The sequence below is a fragment of the Manis javanica genome, chromosome 5 (genome assembly GCF_040802235.1).
Source record: "Manis javanica isolate MJ-LG chromosome 5, MJ_LKY, whole genome shotgun sequence".
NCBI classification, from domain to species: Eukaryota; Metazoa; Chordata; class Mammalia; order Pholidota; family Manidae; genus Manis; species Manis javanica.
In genome coordinates, this window is record NC_133160.1 from 79,971,073 (window position 1) to 79,989,882 (window position 18,810).

An 18,810-nucleotide genomic window follows, 5' to 3' on the forward strand; every position below is an offset into this window, starting at 1 on the left:
CAGGGGGCCCGCAGCCAATGAAGAATTTGATTGGCGGTTTGAAAACGGAGTTTCTGGCTGGCGCGGTGGAGGGCGGTCTAAGTAGTGGGTCCTGATGTGCTACGGTCCCGGGCTAATGACGTCACAGTCTTTCGCGGGAGAAATTCGAAAGTGGATTTCTATGTAATGGAAAGGTGAAGTGAACTGGTTCCTGTGTTTTCGGGGAGTGAAGGTGGATACACAGGGGGATTTGAGCGAGAAGCAGCGTCACTGGTTTGGGGCGAAGGGACGAAAGAGTCTGCTCTCCCGGAAGCTAACCGGTAGGGATGCAGCCTGTAACCAGGATTGGGTAGTGACAATCACAGCTTGTTGGGACTCTCTAATAATTAGTGCCTCGTTTTTACTGCTTTTCCCAGCCCCTTCTTTGCAGTTTCCGCATACGTGTGAAGACCAGAGAGGACTTAGCTGTTTGTCTTTAGGGACTGACAAAGGGTTAAGTCTCCACTGTCATTTGGTTACACAGAAATCATGATAATTAGAATCTTGGCAAATGAAATGCGAGCTTCTTTTGTTTTTGGTTATTTGGACTGGATGGTTTTTTAAAACAAGATGTTCAGTTCGTGCTTTTGAACTTTTTACGCCTGTGAACCTTTTAGGGATTCGAAAGATCCTTCTTGTTCCAAAACAGAAGGACCAAAAACTTCTTGTCGTTCTTAACATGTAGAATGGTGCTTATTTTGGTGAGAGCACGAAATATTATGTATAAATGTGTGAAGCAGCACAATAACGTATGTGTATATATATATATATATGTATATATATCTGTGTAGATATGTAGGTATGTCTGTACTTGTATCATTATCAGAGCATCTGTGGTCTCTGATATCAGGTATCGGATAACCTGATAGTGATGCCAGGTTATCAGGCATCACTATCAGAGCACCACTTAAAAAACTTCTTTGCGCATTAAACTTTCACCCTTTAGAGGTGGGTCAAGACTTGAATTGTTTGATAGATGTGGGTAGATGAAGACTTTCAGAAAATGTTTTATCCTTGCACTTCACTTAAATATATGATGGTGATGGCTAAAACCATTTTTCCTGTTTAATGACAAGAAAGGGATGTTAACTCTCCTTTGAATGTAAGAATTAGGGCTTTCTAAATATTTTAAAATCCAGTTAGCCTTCTTTTTTGAGGTTTCATCCCAAAACTAATTTACCACTTATGAGAGTTTGGACCTCCTCAGTTCCTTTTAAATAGTAAATCCTACAAGTAATATCTCTAATTTAGGAAAATAATGTAGAGTTTATCTTGCAATTCCTAAGTAGTATATTAGTAGTCCTTAATTAGTGAATATTGGACTCTTAATCCATAAATTGTGACGACAATATCTACTCTTCAGAATTATGAGACTGATATTATATGTAAAGTATCTATCCCTGTATGACATAGTATCATATGGTATTATGGTATTTGTGAGTATATATGGTATTTGAATTTCTAACCAGTTCCCAGGTGATATTGATGTTGTTGGTCCAGGGGTCATATTTTGGAACCACTGCTTTAGAAAAAAGAGTAGTTTTCTTTGGCATCTATATTTATACTTCTTCAGTTCACCATCAGTGATTTTAGGTCTGTAAATTTTCCCATAGTAACAGTTTTATCCAATAGCACAGGATAACTACAGTACTCATTGCAGTGATACTGAAAAGATTTTTTCCTTGCAGAGGCTTTATAATGTATATTTAGTACTAGATGCTGTGATGGTATCTAGCTATATATTGACTAAGATGTAAAAAAAAATTAAAATGCAAGGGGACCATCTTGTGCTGACCATCGCAATTCAGAAAACTTGAAAAATTGAACCACTTTCTCAAGGGAACCAAGTGTTCACAGGAGAGAGGAATCATGTTTACTGATACATATTAAGGCACATGGAAAAAGGTTTACAGAATACTAATTATTTTGAATATTTTATTTAGTTTCTCTTTACTTGACAAATTATTTTTCCACAGTGTGGTGTCACTTTAATGTGCTCCCAGTAGAATTTGATTACACCTGAGGTTCCCTTGGTAGTTACATAGTCTTGGAACTCTTCAGTTCTCCTCTCTGGTCAAGAATCTGTGGGGGAAAAAATTGCATTTGATAGTTATTCTTTTCATCAGTGTTGAATCTTCTTTGCCATTTCATTTTAGGTAATATAAATAATTTAATAACCACTATTATTTTCTGGACCTGATTGGTTTTTAACTTCAGAAGAAACAATGGAAAACCAAGAATTTATTGTAAGTCTTACTAGTTTTTACTATTTCCTTTTTCTCCCTTTCTTCCGTATTTCACAAATGTCTTGCTAGGGTTGACCGAGTTAGCAAAATAAAAAAACAAAACAAAACAAAACAAAAAGCCCAAAACCTAAAAGTAGTATGCTCAATTACTTTGGAATTTCAGATAAACAGTGAGTAATTTTTTAGTGTAAGTATGTATGTATCAAATTGCCCTACATTTTATCTGGCAGCCCTGTCACTTGCCTACTATTCATGTTTGTTAAGCAGAGTCCTCTGAAACAAATTCTCTGAAAGTTTGGGACCAAGAAATGATTTCTTTCTCTTGAAGAACTGTAATGCTTCTTCTGTCTAGTTTAGTGGTTCTTAAACTGCTTGATCTCAGGACCTTTTTGTACTCTTAAAAATTATTGAAGGCTCCTAAGAATTTTTTATTCTGAGGCTTATATCTGTGGATGTCTTTCATACTAGAAATGAAAACAAAATTTAAAAATATTTATTAATTCACTAAAACTAATAAACCCATTATACTTAACATAAATACACTTTTATGAAAATAGCTATACTTTCTAAAACAATTAACAGCAGAAAAAAGTACTGAAAAGAGTAGCATTGCTGTATAATTTTTGCAAATCCCTTTAATATTTGACTTAATAGAAGAGAGATTCTCAGATCTGTTTCTGCATTCAGTCTGAAATTGAGTCTTGCAATATTGCACATACACGTAATGTTGGGAAACTTCACAATGCATGGCCAAAGGAATAAAAGCAAAAGGCAAATAATGTAATGAAAATAGTTTTGACCCCACAGACTCCTAAAAAAGTCTTGGGGATCTCCAGGAGTCTCTGGACTATAGCTTGAGAACTGTACAGATTATAGTTACAGTGTGACACAACAAATTTTTCCCTTTCCAATGAATAGAAAGCTCAGAATTACTAAGAATATTATTTTTTTGAAGTTATTTTTGTTGCTCAGTTAACATTTCAGTTTCTTCCTTAGATTTTACCTCTCCTTTCCCCCTCCCTTGGCTTTTACGACCTAGTTTGTTTTTTGTGGTTGATGTTCTGTTATTATTTTTATGGAATCTGTGCTTTCATTTTAATAAAAGATGTGTTAAGTATTTTTTGTATGTAGTAAGGGTATAAAAACACATGACATTTCATACATATAAGTATGTATGTTTCTTCTTTTTAAAATAAGGTTCTATATACTCATCAAAAGATGAAGAAGTCAAAAGTGTGGCAAGATGGAATTCTGAAGACCACTCATTTAGGAAACAAAGTAAGTGCAAAACAGTTCACTACAGAGTCCAAGAGCTAGTTTCTTGCCTCTTGACTGAATATTAAGAAAACTCAGAGAAAGACGAGTACCAAATGATTTCACTCATCTGTGGAGTATAACAACAAAGAAAAAACTGAAGGAACAAAACAGCAGCAGACTCGCAGACTCCAAGAATGGACTAACAGTTACCAAAGGGGAAGGGCCTGGGGAGGGTGGGTTGGAAGGGAGGGAGAAGGGGAATATAAGGGGCATTACAATTAGCACACATAACAGAGGGGGACACAGGGAAGGCAGTATAGCACAGAGAAGACAAGTAGTGACTCTACAGCACCTTATTATGCTTATGGACAGTGACTGTAATGGGGTATGTGGTGGGGACTTGATAATGAGGTTAATCTAGTAATCACAATGTTGCTCATGTAATTGTATATTAATGAAACCAAAAAATAAAAATAAATAAAATTGAAAAAAATAGAAAAAGAAAACTCTGTAGATGATAATATGTTAGATATGTCCATAAGCTGACATAATGTGAGAGCAGAAGTTGTAAAATGATTTCCATATCACAATGATTAATTTGTGTATTATAAAGATTGAATAAATATTATTTGATTTTCCTTTAATTTAAACTTGATTTTCTATGAAACTTTTTCATAATTTAGGCACATTTTTTTCTTGGTAGGCAATAAGAGTAACTATACAAACAAAACTACCTATTAAAATGTTTCTAACACAGTAATGCTCAGAGTTAAGTGGTACCTATAGAGTTGACATACTATTATTAGAAAAGCTGCAGACTCCTGAAATTATGTAGAGAATTCTACTCCTCTATTTTGAAATTTTCTTTGAATCCATCACTTTGATTGTGATGGACCTATTAGTTTTAAAACTTATTTACTAGGGTGATCTTTCACTATTAGGTACAGTATCCTGCCTTGTGGGTTTCTTTCCCACCCCCAGTTATCTCCATCTACCAAATGTTAATGTTCTCCTTTTAACAGTTCTCATTACCTTGTTTAACACTCTTGCTTTCTCCCTTCTTCACAACACCTCTTCTTCATTTAAATTCTGTGATACCACACTCTTCTGATGTTGCTTACTGACCACTTCTAAATATTTTCTTTGGTCTCTTTCTCTTCCCAAACTTTACATTTGTACTTAGGACTCAGTCCTATGTGCTCTTACAAAGAGATATATAAAGATATATAAATCTTTCTCTCCCTTTGTGCCCCTCCATATATTAATATAACTCGATATGTGTCTATATATACATAGTTCTATTAGTTAGGTACTATTTATACATATGTAACATATTTTCTAGAGGGAGAGAGAGAGAGCAAGGGTGAGAGAGACTGAACTGGCTCATGTGATTGTGGAGGCTGACAAGTCCCAAGATCTGTGGCAAGCACAAGACCCAGAAGAGCCGATAATGTAGTTTCGGTGTAAATTTCGGCAGGCAACAGCCAAGAGTTTCTCTTTGAGTCAGAAGACAGGAAAAAGATAGGCAGGCAGGAGGATTCTTTTGTTACTTGGCCTTTTTGTTTTACTCAGGCCTTCCACTGACTGGATGAGAACCATCCACATTAGGGAGAGCAATCTGTTTTATTTACATATTTTTGAAATTGAGTGGTAATTGATAAGTAACATTATATTAGTTTCAGGTGAACAATGTAATGATTTGATATAGGTATACATTGTCAAATGATTACCACAATAAGTCTAGTTATCATCCACCACCATACAGTTACAAAAATGTTTTTCTTTATTTTCTTTGTGATGAGAACTTTTAAATTTAATTAATCAAAGTATCATTGATACACAATCTTATGAAGGTTTCACATGAACAACATTGTGGTTTCAGCATTTACCCATATTATCAAGTCCTCACCCTCGCATTGCAGTCACTGTCTATCAGTGTAGTAAAATGCTACAGAGTCATTACTTGTCTTCCATGAAAACTTTTAAGATTTACTCTCCTAGCAACTTTCAAGTATGTAATGTAGTATTATTAACTATAGTCACCATGCTGTACTCTACATCCCCAGGACTTATTTATTTTATAACTGGAAGTTTGTACCTTGGGACACCCCCCTCACCCTTCTGACCTTCCCCCAATTTGATATTTTTAAAAAACTTATTAAGTGCTTACTATATGCTAGGCAAAATGCTTAAATGTCTCAAATTCCTTAATTCTATATAACTCTCCTGTTAGGTACGAGCTTTATATTTATTTTACTAATGAGGAAACTGAGGCACAGAGAGGTGAAGTAGCTTACCACCACTCTCACAGCTAAAGTGGAGGACACATATATAAACCCAGGCTTTTTGGCTCCAGAGCCTATGTCCTAATCATTCTATTGTCTCTCTTTAAAACAGTCTCTAATTTAAAAGAAAAAATTTACTACAGATGAGTTAAGAGTATATAGGGCATACTGACAAGATGGTGATCTCCATCCATACTCCTCAACCTAGCAGTTAAAGTTCTCCATATTCTGTCCTTGTTCTATATACCTGTCATAAAGTTATTACTAAGGGAAGCTTTTTACATAGAAAGGTTACTTATTATTTTTAAAATAACATTTATTAAAACAAAACTCAAAGAAAAACTTACAGCTTGAATCTTAAACCTTCAAACTCAATTTATAAATTTTTCAAATTTATAAACTTAGTTTGATTGGGGTCCTAACTTAATGTTCAGTTCTAAGAGGAAAGTATATTGCAAATACAGGCTTACCTCAAGAAAGAAGACCAATCCCAAATGAACAGTCTAAACTCACAATTAATGAAACTAGAAAAAGAAGAACAAGTGAGGCCCAAAGTCAGTAAAAGAAGGGACATAATAAAGATCAGAGAAGAAATAAATAGAGAAGAATAAAACAATAGAAAGATCAATGAAACCAGGAGCTGGTTCTTCAGGAAAATAAACAAAATAGATAAACCCCTGAGAAGTCTTATCAACAAAGAAAGAGAGTGTACACACATAAACAGAATCAGAAACAAGAAAGGAGAAATCACTATGGACACCACAGAAATACAAAGAATTATTAGAGAACACTATGAAAAATTATATGCTAAAAAATTGTATAGCCTAGAAGAAATAGAAGCTTTCTAGAAAAATGCAAATTTCCAAGGCTGACCCAGGAAGAAACAGAAAATCTGAACAGACCAATCACCAGCAATGAAATTGAATTGGTAATCAAAAAATTACCTAAGAACAAAATCCCTGGACCAGATGGCATCATCAATGAATTTCATCAAACATTTAGGTAAGAGCTAATACCCATTCTCCTTAAAGTTTTCCAAAAAGAAAAAGAGGACATACTTCCATATTCATTCCATGAGCCCTGTATCACTCTAATACCAAAACCAGGCAAAGACACCACACACAAAAAAAAATTACAGACCAATATCTGTGATGAACATAGGTGCAAAAATGCTCAACAAAATGTTAGCAAGCCAAATTTAAAAATACATCAGAAAGCCCATCCATCATGATCAAGTAAGATTTTTGGGATGCAAGGATGGTGCAATATTAGAAAATCCATCAATGTCATCCACCACATCAACAAAAAGGACAAAAACCACATGATCATCTCCATAGAGGCTGAAGAAGCATTTAACAAAATTCAACATCCATTCATGATAAAAACCCTCAACAAAATGGATATAGAGGGCAAGTACCTCAACATAATAAAGGCCAGATACAACAAAACCACAGTCCATATCATACTTAACAGTGAAAAGCTGAAAGCTTTTCCTCTAAGATTGGGAACACGTTAAGGATGCACACTCTCCCCATTTTTATTCAACATAGTACTGGAGGTCGTGGCCATGGCAATCAGACAACACAAAGAAATAAAAGGCATCCAGATTGGTAAGGAAGAAGTCAAATTGTCACTATTTGCAGATGCATGATACTGTACATAAAAATCACTAACAATCCATCCCAAAACTACTAGAACTAATAACTGAATTCAGCAAAGTTACAGGATACAAATTTAATACACAGAAATCTGATGTATTCCTATATACTAACAATGAACTAGCAGAAAGAGAAATCAGGAAAAGAATTCCATTTAAAATTGCATCAAAAAGAATAAAATACCTATAAATAAACCTAACCAAGGAAGTGAAAGACCTATACCCTGAAAACTACAAAACAGCTTGAGAGAAATTAAAGAAGATACCAATAAATGGAAATACATCCCATGCTCTTGGATAGGAAGAATTAACACTGTCAAAATGGCCATGCTGCCTATAGCAATGTACAGATTCAATGCAATGCCTACCAAAATATCAACAACATTCTTCAACGAACTAAAATTCATATGGAAACACCAAAGACCACGAATAGCCAAAGCAATCCTGAGAAAGAAGAAGAAAGCTGGGGAGATTCCACTCCTTGACTTCAAGCTCTACTACAAAGCCACAGTAATCAAGATAATTTGGTACACGTGCAGGAACAGACCCATAGATCAATGGAACAGAATAGAGAGCCCGGATATAAACCCAACCATATATGGTCAATTAATACACGATAAAGGAGCCATGGACATACAATGGGGAAATGACAGTCTCTTCAACAACTGGCGTTGGCAAAACTGGATAGCTACATGTAAGAGAATGAAAATGGATTATTGTCTAACTCCATACACAAAAGTAATCTTGAAATGGATCAAAGACCTGAATATAAGTCATGAAAACATAAAACTCTTAGAAGAAAACAGGCAAAATTCTCTTGAATATAAACATGGACAACTTTTTCATGAACACATCTGCTCAGGCAAGAGAAACAAAAGCAAAAATGAACAAATGGCCCCACTGTTATTCAACATAGTACTGGAGGTCCTAGCCACAGCAATTAGACAAAACAAAGAAATACAAGGAATCCAAATTGGTAAAGAAGAAGTCAAACTGTCACTATTTGCAGATGACATAAAAAACCCTAAAGACTCCACTCCAAAAATACTAGGACTGATATCGGAATACAGCAAAGTTGCAGGATACAAAGTTAATACACAGAAATCTGAGACTTTCCTATATACTAACAATGAACTAATAGAAAGAGAAACGAGGAAAACAGTTACATTCACAATTGCATCAAAAAAATAAAATACCTAGGAATAAAGCTAACCAAGGAAGTGAGACCTATACCCCGAAAACTACAAGACGTTCTTAAAAGAAATTAAAGAGGACACTAACAAATGGAAACTCATCCCATGCTCTTGGCTAGGAAGAATTAATATTGTCAAAATGGCCATCCTGCCCAAAGCAATCTACAGATTTAATGCAATCCCTATCAAATTACCAACAGCATTGTTCAACGAACTGGAACACATAGTTCTAAAATTCGTATGGAACCACCAAAGACTCCAAATAGCCAAAGCAATCCTGAGAAGGAAGAATAAAGTGGGGGTATCTCATTCCCCAATTTCAAGCTCTACTACAAAGCCACAATAATTGAGACAATTTGGTATTGGCACAAGAACAGAGCCGACCAGTGGAACAGAATAGAGATTCCAGACATTAAACCAAACATACATGGTCAATTAATATATGATAAAGGAGCCATGGACATACAATGGGGTAATGACAGTCTCTTCAAGAGATGGTGCTGGCAAAACTGGACAGCTACATGTAAGAGAATGAAACTGGATCACTGTCTAACCCCATACACAAAAGTAAATTCAAAATGGATTGAAGACCTGAATGTAAGTCATGAAACCATAAAAAGTCTTAGAAAAAAACATAGGCAAAAATCTCCTGGACATAAACATGAGCGACTTCTTCATGAACATATCTCCCTGGGCAAGGGAAACAAAAGCAAAAACTAACAAGTGGGACTATATCAAGTGGGAAAACTTCTGTATAGCAAAGGACAGCATTGATAAAACAAAAAGGTATCCTACAGTATGGGAGAATATATTCATAAATGACAGATCTGATAAAGGCTTGACATCCAAAATATATAAAGAGCTCATGCACCTCAACAAACAAAAAGTGAACAATCCAATTAAAAAATGGGCAGAGTTGCTGAACAGACAGTTCTCCAAAGAAGAAATTCAGATGGTCAACAGACACATGAAAAGATGCTCCACATCGCTAGTCACCAGAGAAATACAAATTAAAACCACAATGAGTTATCACCTCACACCAGTAAGGATCGCCACCATCCAAAAGACAACAACAAATGTTGGCGAGGTTGTGGAGAAAGGGGAAGCCTCCTACACTGCTAGTGGAAATGTAAATTAGTTCAACTATTGTGGAAAGCAGTATGGAGGTTCCTCAAAAAGCTCAAAATAGAAATACCATTTGACCCAGGAATCCCACTTCTAGGAATTTACCCACTTCTAGGAATGCAGCACTCCAGTTTGAAAAAGAGAGATGCACCCCTATGTTTATTGTAGGACTATTTACAATAGCCAAGAATCGGAAGCAACCTAAGTGTCCATCAGTAGATGAATGGATAAAGAAGATGTGGTACATATACACAATGGAATGTTATTCAGCCATAAGAAGAAAACAAATCCTACCATTTACAACAACATGGATGGAGCTAGAGGGTATTATGCTCAGTGAAATAAGCCAGGTGGAGAAAGACAAGTACCAAATGATTTCACTCATATGTGGAATATAAGAACAAAGGAAAAACTGAAGAAACAAAACAGCAGATTCACAGAACCCAAGAATGGACTAACAGTTACCAAAGGGAAAGGGACTGGGAGGATGGGTGGGAAGGGAGGGATAAAGGCAGGGAAAAAGAAAGGGGGCATTACAATTAGCATGTATAATGGGGGATCACGAGGAGGGCTGTGCAACAGAGAGAAGACAAGTAGTGATTTTACAGCGTCTTACTACACTGATGGACAGTGACTAATGGGGTATGTGGGGGGGACTTGATGAAGGGGGGAATCTAGTAAACATTAATGTTCCTCATGTAAGTGTAGATTAATGATACAAAAAAAATATGTATATATATGTTGATTGAATAAAAAAGAAATGAACAATGGGATATCATCAAACTTAAAAGCTTTTGTACAACAAAGGACACCATCAGTAGAACAGAAAGGCATCCTACAGTATGGGAGAATATATTCATAAATGAAATACCTGACAAGGGGTTAACATCCAAAATGTATAAAGAACTCACATGCCTCAACACCGAAAAGGTAAATAACCCGATTGAAAAATGCGTGGAGGAAATCAAGACACTTCTCCAAAGAAGAAATTCAGATGGCCAGCAGACACATGAGAAGATGCTCCACATCATTAATTATCAGGAAAATGCAAATTAAAACCACAGTGAGATATCACCTCACACCAGTTAGGATGGCCAGCATCAAAAAGGGACAACAACAAATGCTGACGAGGATGCAGAGAAAGGAGAGCCCTCCTGCACTGTTGGTGGGAATGTAAGTTAGTTCAATCATTGTGGAAAGTAATATGGAGGTTCCTCAGAAAACTAAAAATAGAAAAACCATTTGACCCAGAAATCCCACTCCTAGGAATTTACCTGAGGAAAACAAGATACCAGATTCAAAAAAACATGCAACCCAATGTTCATCACAGCACTGTTTATAGTAGATGGAAGTAACCTAAGTGTCCATCAGTAGATGAATGGATAAAGAAGATGTAGCACATACACACAATGGAATATTATTCAGGCATAAGAAGAAAATAAATCCTACCATTTGCAACAACATGTATGGAGCTTGAGGTTATTATGCTCAGTGAATAAGCCAGATTGGAGAAAGACAAGTACCAAATGATTTCACTCAACAAAGCAAAACTGAAGGAACAAAACTGCAACAGACTCACAGACTCCAAGAAGGGACTAGCAGTTCCTAAAGGGAAGGTCTTGGGGAAGGTGGGTGGGGAGGGAGGCAGAAGGGCATTAAGGGGTATTATGATAATCACCCATAATGTAAGTGGCTCACAGGGAAGGCAATATAGCCCAGAGAAAACAAGTAGTGAGTGTATAGTGTCTTTCTATGCTGATGGATGGTGACTGCAAGGGGGTTTGAGGGGGAGTGGACTTGATATATGGGTGGATATTGAAATCACAATGTTGCTCATGTGAAACCTTCATAAGATTGTATATCGGTGATGCCTTAATATTAAAAAAAAAGGATGGAGGGAAAAGGAGCCCTTGGAAATACCAATTTTTTAACACCTTTTTTGAGATTTAATTTCACTTTTCAATTTACTTCTTTAAAGTATACAATTGGACAGTTATTAGTATATTCACAGAATTTATTAACTATCCCTACAGTCTAATTTTAAAACATTTTTGTCACCCCAAAAAGAAATTCCATACTCATTAGAGGTCACTCCTGAGTACCAACTCTCAGCCCTAAGCAACCACAAATCCACATACTATTTCAACAAATGTTTCTATTCTAGACCCTTCACATGAATGGAATTATGCAGTATGTGGTCTTTTGTGAATATGTTCATTTAGTATGTTTCCAAGGTTCATCTATGTTGAAACGTGTAACAATACTTTATTCCTTTTTATTGCTGAATAATATTCTATTGTATGGATATATCATATTTTATTTATCCATTCCTTTATTGATGTACATTTGGATTGTTTCCACTTTTTGCCTATTAAGAATAATGCTGCTATGGACATTTGGTGCAAGTTTTTGGGAATGCATACATTTTCATTTCAGTGTTTATATACCTAGGAATGGAATTGCAGGACCATGTGATAACTGTATTTAATCTCTTAAGGAACTGCCAAACTTTTCCAAAGTGATGGGATATTTAAGAGTCCAGTGGAGAAACTACTGTGAAGACTGCCTAGAGAGACCCAAGGAGTAAACCAGAAAATTACAATCTCATTAGCTTCCTTTTTCTCCCTTAGCCCTCACATTCAATAAGTTTTATTCATTATACTTGATAAGCAATTGTGTTATCTCAATGCTAATGACTTATTTCAACCCTAATCGTCTGGTGATCCTTGTGCCACACCATTATAATAATCCTTTACTGATCTTGTCTCTTGTTTTGCCCTCTCTAATGTATTCCAATTCTTTTTTTTTCCCAATTTCATTATGAGATCTTCCTGGTAGGGTTAAGTTCTTGACTTTCATGCATGTATGCCTTTATTCTCTTGCACAGACTGAATACTTAATAAATATTTGAAATAAATGCATTTTGTAATCCAAGTTAACAAAGTGGGTAATTCTTTCATTTTATGATTCACTTATATAACAATTTTTGATTTGCTATTGAAGATGTTTAAGAGAAGCAGAAGTATGTTTTCTTTTTTAACATTTATTTTGTTTTTAATATAGGCAATTTTATATGATGACAAAGGAGAATGTCTGGAGAGTTTATTTCTTAAGTGCCTTGAGGTATTTTAATGTTTCAATCTTTAAGTTATTGTTAAAAAAATCTCTTTACTTCCTTATGAATATTGTTAAATATAGTATGGTTAAAGTACTAGTAGTAATAATTATAGCTAGTATTTCTTGAGCATTTATTGTTAGCTAGACTCTGCTAAAAATATTTCATTTAATCCTTACACAACCTTGAGATTTTTATAGATTAAGAGTACAGTACAGAAAGGTCAAGTAACTTGCCCAAGCTCGTAGAGTTATAGTGTAGGGCTAGGATTTTAACCTTGAAAGAGACTCTGGAGTCTAACTCAATTAAGTGGTTTTGATAGGCAGAGAACTACAGTTGGAAATATTCTATTATATTTAAAATATTTTCTCAAATACTCTGTTTTTCTTCTGCTGGAAAAAAGAAGGGAAAGGAACTAAAGGTATATTTTAGTATAAAGAATAAGGATATTAAAGTTGGTTATTCTGGGTTCATTTCCCACACTCAATTACTGCCTATCTTAACCTAAGCTTTGTGTCAAAATGTAGATCATAGATTTATTGGGTTGATCTGAAAATTAGAAATAATTTCTGCAAAGTACTTGACAGTTTAGTATAGTGATTTCCAGAAGTGTTAAAATACATATTCTTATTCATTGGGTTGATTTTGGCTATGGTATTTAATCTTAAAATTTTATATGATATTAATAGTGGTTGTGGTATTTTTATATTTATCAATACGGCATCTAGGATAATCACTATCTTAGTAATGCTTAATTGGGGGGAACTTCTGTTGTTATTATTTCACTTTAAATCATTTCATTAGTAAAGACTAAGCACATTATTTGTGATAGTTCACTGATTTTGTGTATTATCAACTATTGTGGTCATGTTTTTATGCTGCAGTCAGAGATGGTGGCAAGTGCTATATTTTATCAAGGTGATTAAGTGCTTCTTTAGAATACAATTGTGTAAGCAACTAAAAATTTATAGTAATATTTTGTGATTATGAATATGTATCTAATTCACATTAATTAAAAAAGATATATAATTGATATTTAATAGCTTTCATTAAAAGGATTACATTAAGTTTGTGGATTCTGTGATGAGGAAGCATTTTTTTCATGCTTGTTTTTGTATTCCCAGCATGCAACAAAGGGCTTCTATAGGTTCCCAGTAAATATTGTTGAATAAACAAAGAAAAATTTTTCTTGTATTACTACCTTCTTTTGTGTTTGTTGATAGTTAACTAGTGCATAATAATAAGTAAAGAATTTACTTGCTGAGCCATTCATTCAACAACTGCTTACTAAATATCCACTGTGTCTTGCTAGTGCTAATGAATTTACTGGAATACATAATCAAAAAATTAGATGTATATGATTTTGACATTTATTCTTTAAAATTTAGGTGAAACCCGGAGATGATTTAGAAAGTGATCGATACTTAATCACAGTTGAAGATGTTAAAGTTGCTGGAAGCATAGCTGTTAAAGAGGATGTCATTAAAGAAGCACCACATTTAAATTCAAGGTTTAAATCTGGCCGATCCCTTGGATGTCAGCCTGCTGGTTTAAAAAGGAAGTTTACTGTAAGTTTCTCTGCTGAAATAATAGATAAATATATATGTTAATAAAATTGTTTCAAGAAGTAGTGAATTTTGAAGCTATTGTACTCTATCATTAAATAGCATTTTACAGTATATGCTTAGGTAGGTAGACAGAAAGTAAACCCTAATTAGACAAATCTTAATATAAATGAGTGTTTGCATTTTAACTTAACAAACTTTGTATCTTAATTATTACTTTACCTTGCAAAAAAACCCCACATCCCTTTTTTTTCTTAGCCAGTTCATTTCACAGTTACTTTATAAATAATAAAATACCTAAAAATTGTTTTAATACTTTCAGGGTTTTCAAGGACCACGTGAAGTGCCAAAGAAAATGGTTATTACAGAAAATGGTGAATCAGCCGCATCATTTGAGGCTAAGAAACTTGGCTCTGTTTTTCTTTCTCCATTGTACAGCACACCTCCTTTGTTTTCTACTGTTGGCAAGAAAGATATAAATAATATGCTAACAGACTCTGAGAACATTGTTACTTATAAGAACAGAGAGAGAAATTTTTCTTCAATTGTCTGTACTCCATCCTTCAAGATTAACCAAGAAATGCTATGTGAGGAAAATTATTTTTGCCCTCCTATCAATTCTGTAAACAAGCATTCATATTCTTTACTGACTAATGAAGGCATGAAAAGAGATGGGTTGACATCTCACTGTATAGGAGTTTCACAAAACATCAGAAGCAAAGCACAGATACTAGCTCTTCTTAAGTCTGAATCAACTAGCGTGTGTAAGGAACTAAATTCTGAAATTATACAACAGTTCCCTCAGATACAACTTCAAGAAAGTACAAATATTCCTACTAAACCAAAGTCCTTAATTGAACAGGAAGAGTGTGCTGAGGTGAAGAGCACAGAAAGTTTATACTGCCAGCATCAATTAGAAGATACCATGAGAAATAAAAGCTGGTGGGCCACATACTTACCCTCACAGAGTTCACCTGTGCATCCTACTGAAGATGGAAATGATTTAAGGAAACCCAAGTCTCAGGGAGATGATACAAATTTAGATTGGAAAGACTTTTCGGTACAAAAAGGAATACAGTTCTTTGAAACATGTGCTGAAAAGGGAAAAGAGTATAATAAAGACAAGTCAGTAGATAATAATGATCAATTCCAGGATCAGGAAGAAAAGTTAGAAATTCCTTCATTCTGTGAAAACAACAGCTTACCAGTTACCTGTAGCAATGTGGAAAATGATGCCTTATTATCAGAATTGGACAGTCAAGAAAACAATAAAATAGCTGTTAATCAAAATGACCAGCTGTGCATAAAAGGATCAATTGTCATTAGAGAAAATGCTCAAGAGAGAAATACACATGGAACACCAGAAAAGAAGTATAAACAACCAGTGTTATATTTGCCAGAATCTGATCATCCAAAAATTGAATCTTCTCTAAGTGATAATTCTAGAATCTCTGATGGCATTGCTGACATGTTTTCTAAAAGCAATACTGATAGTGAAATCCTTAGTGGTAATCATGAGTCCATGAATAATGCAACACAACCACTTGTGGAGGTGACTTTTAATCTGAACAATTTTGAAACTAGTGACACTGAGGAGGAATCACAGGAAAGCAACAAAATTTCCCAGGATTCAGAGGGTTGGGTTCAGGAAACTTTGGTTAATGACATCAATTCATGTGTTCAAAAGGGATGTAAAGATACAAGCTGTAAAGAAGTTGGCAGTGAACGTTTGTCTCTCTTAACATCTGTTGGCAATAAACCTAAAGAGACCCTACCATCACAGTTTTGTGATAAAGTGCATGTAGGTTTTGACACAGGACCTTGGAAAGCTAGAAACACTGGAAAAGAAATAGAGAAGAAGTATAGTGATACATTAGGCAATTTTGACTCATCTTTAGAGTGGACTGATGATGTATATGTAGATAAGGAAGATGCTCATAAATCTATCCAAAAAGTCATAACTAACTATGATTTTGCTTCCTTCTCAAATAAATCTAAAGCTATAAACACAAATTTACATATTCCTCATTTTGTAAACATAGCCACTAATTGCATTCCTGTAAACAACCTGTTTTCAGAACAAGTTAAGCCTCAGCCATTTATCCAGGGGAGTGACTTAGACAAAAACAATGAACAGGTTTTACCATCAACTTCTAGCAGTGACATCAGCATCCAACTATTAAATGCCAATCAGAATCACTCTGAAGAATGTATTATGCTTGATAAATCAAATAGCCAAGTTTCCAATTCTTTGTTTTATCCTCTGGGAGAAAAACATTCTATTCCCAAAGACACAGAAGCATCTATTCCTGAATTTGAAGATTTGAAAGGGATTAAAAGTTTACACCATGACCATATTGAAATAGAAGATGGTGGAGAAAGCAGGCAATGCCAGAATAGTGCTAGAAATTCTTTAGAACTTTCTGATTTAGTAAACAACATTTCTCTCTTAAAGTCATTGTCTGAATACAGTACAGCTTTAGAAGGCTTGGAAATACTGAGAAAGAAAACTGCTACCTTTAAACAACAAGGAACTCTGCAGACATATGAGCCAGATGGCAAGCCTGAAGGTTAGAATGGCATATTTGTTTTGGATTGTCTCTGTATAGCTCAAAGGATGTGCAGGTATTTGTTTTGAAGGCTGCATTAAAGAATTATATAGTATTTCTTGTAGGTAATATGTGTATTTGGTAAATTAATTCTAATAGAGGATAGTCTAGCAAAAAGTTAAGTTTTCTTCTTAGCAGAGTCCCATAGTCAACTCCTCAGAATTAGCCACCATTATCCTCTGGGGTATCTTGCTAGAAATACTGTATGTATATATTAGCACATAGAGGCACGTATAAACATGTATGTGTGGGTGTATTATAGTCCATTCCTATCATTGCACATTTTTGGACATGTGCTAGGAGATACCATTTTTAAAAAATCATGGGTTCACATTGATATCTCTAATTCCAATTCTGAGCTACAGGGCTGTTCCTCTCTTGTCTCCATTTCTTATTATGTTTCTTTATTTCCACAGTGAGAAAGTTTCCTGGTTCCCAGAACATCAGTATATTTACTTCCTTAGTTCTACAATACACATCAGACAGTTTCCAAATTGTTAAACCAACATCACTACTAGCAAAAAACTTTACAAATGTGTAAAGATCACAAGTCCTTTGCAGTTTTTTTGTTTATTTGCTTTTAGAATATATTCTGAGAGCGTAGAGTTGGCATACTATATTCACAAATTACTGGGATTACTTTAGTATGATTATATTATCATTTGATATATAGCTGAGTTCATTGTTTATATTCAGTATGAGGGTTTTTTTTTCCCACCCTTGTTGATATTTTTCTGTATGAAATCCTAACCTAGTTCAAAGTCAAAACTGTAAAAACATACTCAGATGCCTTCTGTCTTATTCCTACATACCTTTTATAGTTAACCAATACATCATATCTATTTCTTGTGGCAAAAATAAACAGTTCTATATATCATTTCTTGTTTTCCCTTATTCAGCATGAGATACCGTACTCTCTCTATATATATAGTCTTTAGTAACTTCCTTCTTTTCACTTAATAATATATCCTATATATCACTTTTTATCAATTAATAGGATACATCTTCACTTATTTGTTTAAAGCTGTGTAATATTCCACTGTGTGGATGAACCATTATTTATGCAACCAGTCTCTAATATGACAATAAATAACCTTTTTGAGTACGGACTTTTTCTTTTAAGAAAAAAATCCTGTTTTTAAACAGACACACAGTAAGGTGGTATGGCCTGGCTACCCTGTCCTCTCCATTCTGCAGGGTTGCCAACCTCTCTATTTCAGTCTTTAGACTTGTTTTGCCTTTTGCCTGGACACCTTTACCACTCGCATAGCTGGGGTTTTCTTGTCTTCAGGTCTCAGCTTAAATGTTACTTCTCATGAGGAGCTTTGCAATCACCATATCTACAGTTATTCTCTATCGTGTCAACCTTTGTTAGGCAACCCTTTTGTACCACAATCTGAATTTATCTGGTTTATCTTCTGTGGCTCTTCCTTTTCGAGATCTTGTTTGTCTTGTTCTCTGCTGTTTTCCCGGTGACTGACAAACTGCACTTGAAAATAACTGTTGAAGTTTTTTTCCCAAACTATAGTCCAATGGTGACTCAGACTCAGAAATAGCATTAAGTTTTTTTTCCTTTTCTGTGTTTACACAAAGCAGCAGTGAAATTGTGGTCTTGGTTGTCTTGCCTCTGAAGTTAGTTTCACTTTTAGCATTTTTAGTGTAGATTATTAGCTGTTGACTCAGTACTTATTTTTTAATTAGTTTGAAAAAAGAAGAAAGAAAGCAGTCCTACCCATACTT

The 18,810-nt window shown here is 34.8% G+C and overlaps 1 protein-coding gene across 8 annotated transcripts in view; it reads left to right on the plus strand.

Annotated features, from left to right (window-relative positions):
- Positions 1-88: 88 nt before the first annotated feature.
- The window catches only part of ZGRF1 (zinc finger GRF-type containing 1), a 72,886-nt gene continuing 54,164 nt past the window's right edge, over positions 89-18,810 (plus strand). For 3 of the 8 annotated variants that reach the window (XM_037001197.2, XM_073237158.1, XM_037001201.2), the window contains exons 1-6: positions 97-299; positions 2,175-2,264; positions 3,462-3,542; positions 12,845-12,904; positions 14,285-14,464; positions 14,784-17,031. In XM_037001197.2, coding sequence (XP_036857092.2) covers positions 2,244-2,264; positions 3,462-3,542; positions 12,845-12,904; positions 14,285-14,464; positions 14,784-17,031 — 2,590 coding nt within the window. In that variant the 5' untranslated portion in view covers positions 97-299; positions 2,175-2,243. Of the gene's footprint in view, positions 300-2,174; positions 2,265-3,461; positions 3,543-12,844; positions 12,905-14,284; positions 14,465-14,783; positions 17,032-18,810 lie in introns of all 8 variants that reach the window. The other 5 variants (XM_037001198.2, XM_037001202.2, XM_037001203.2 and 2 more) reach the window with 3 other exon arrangements.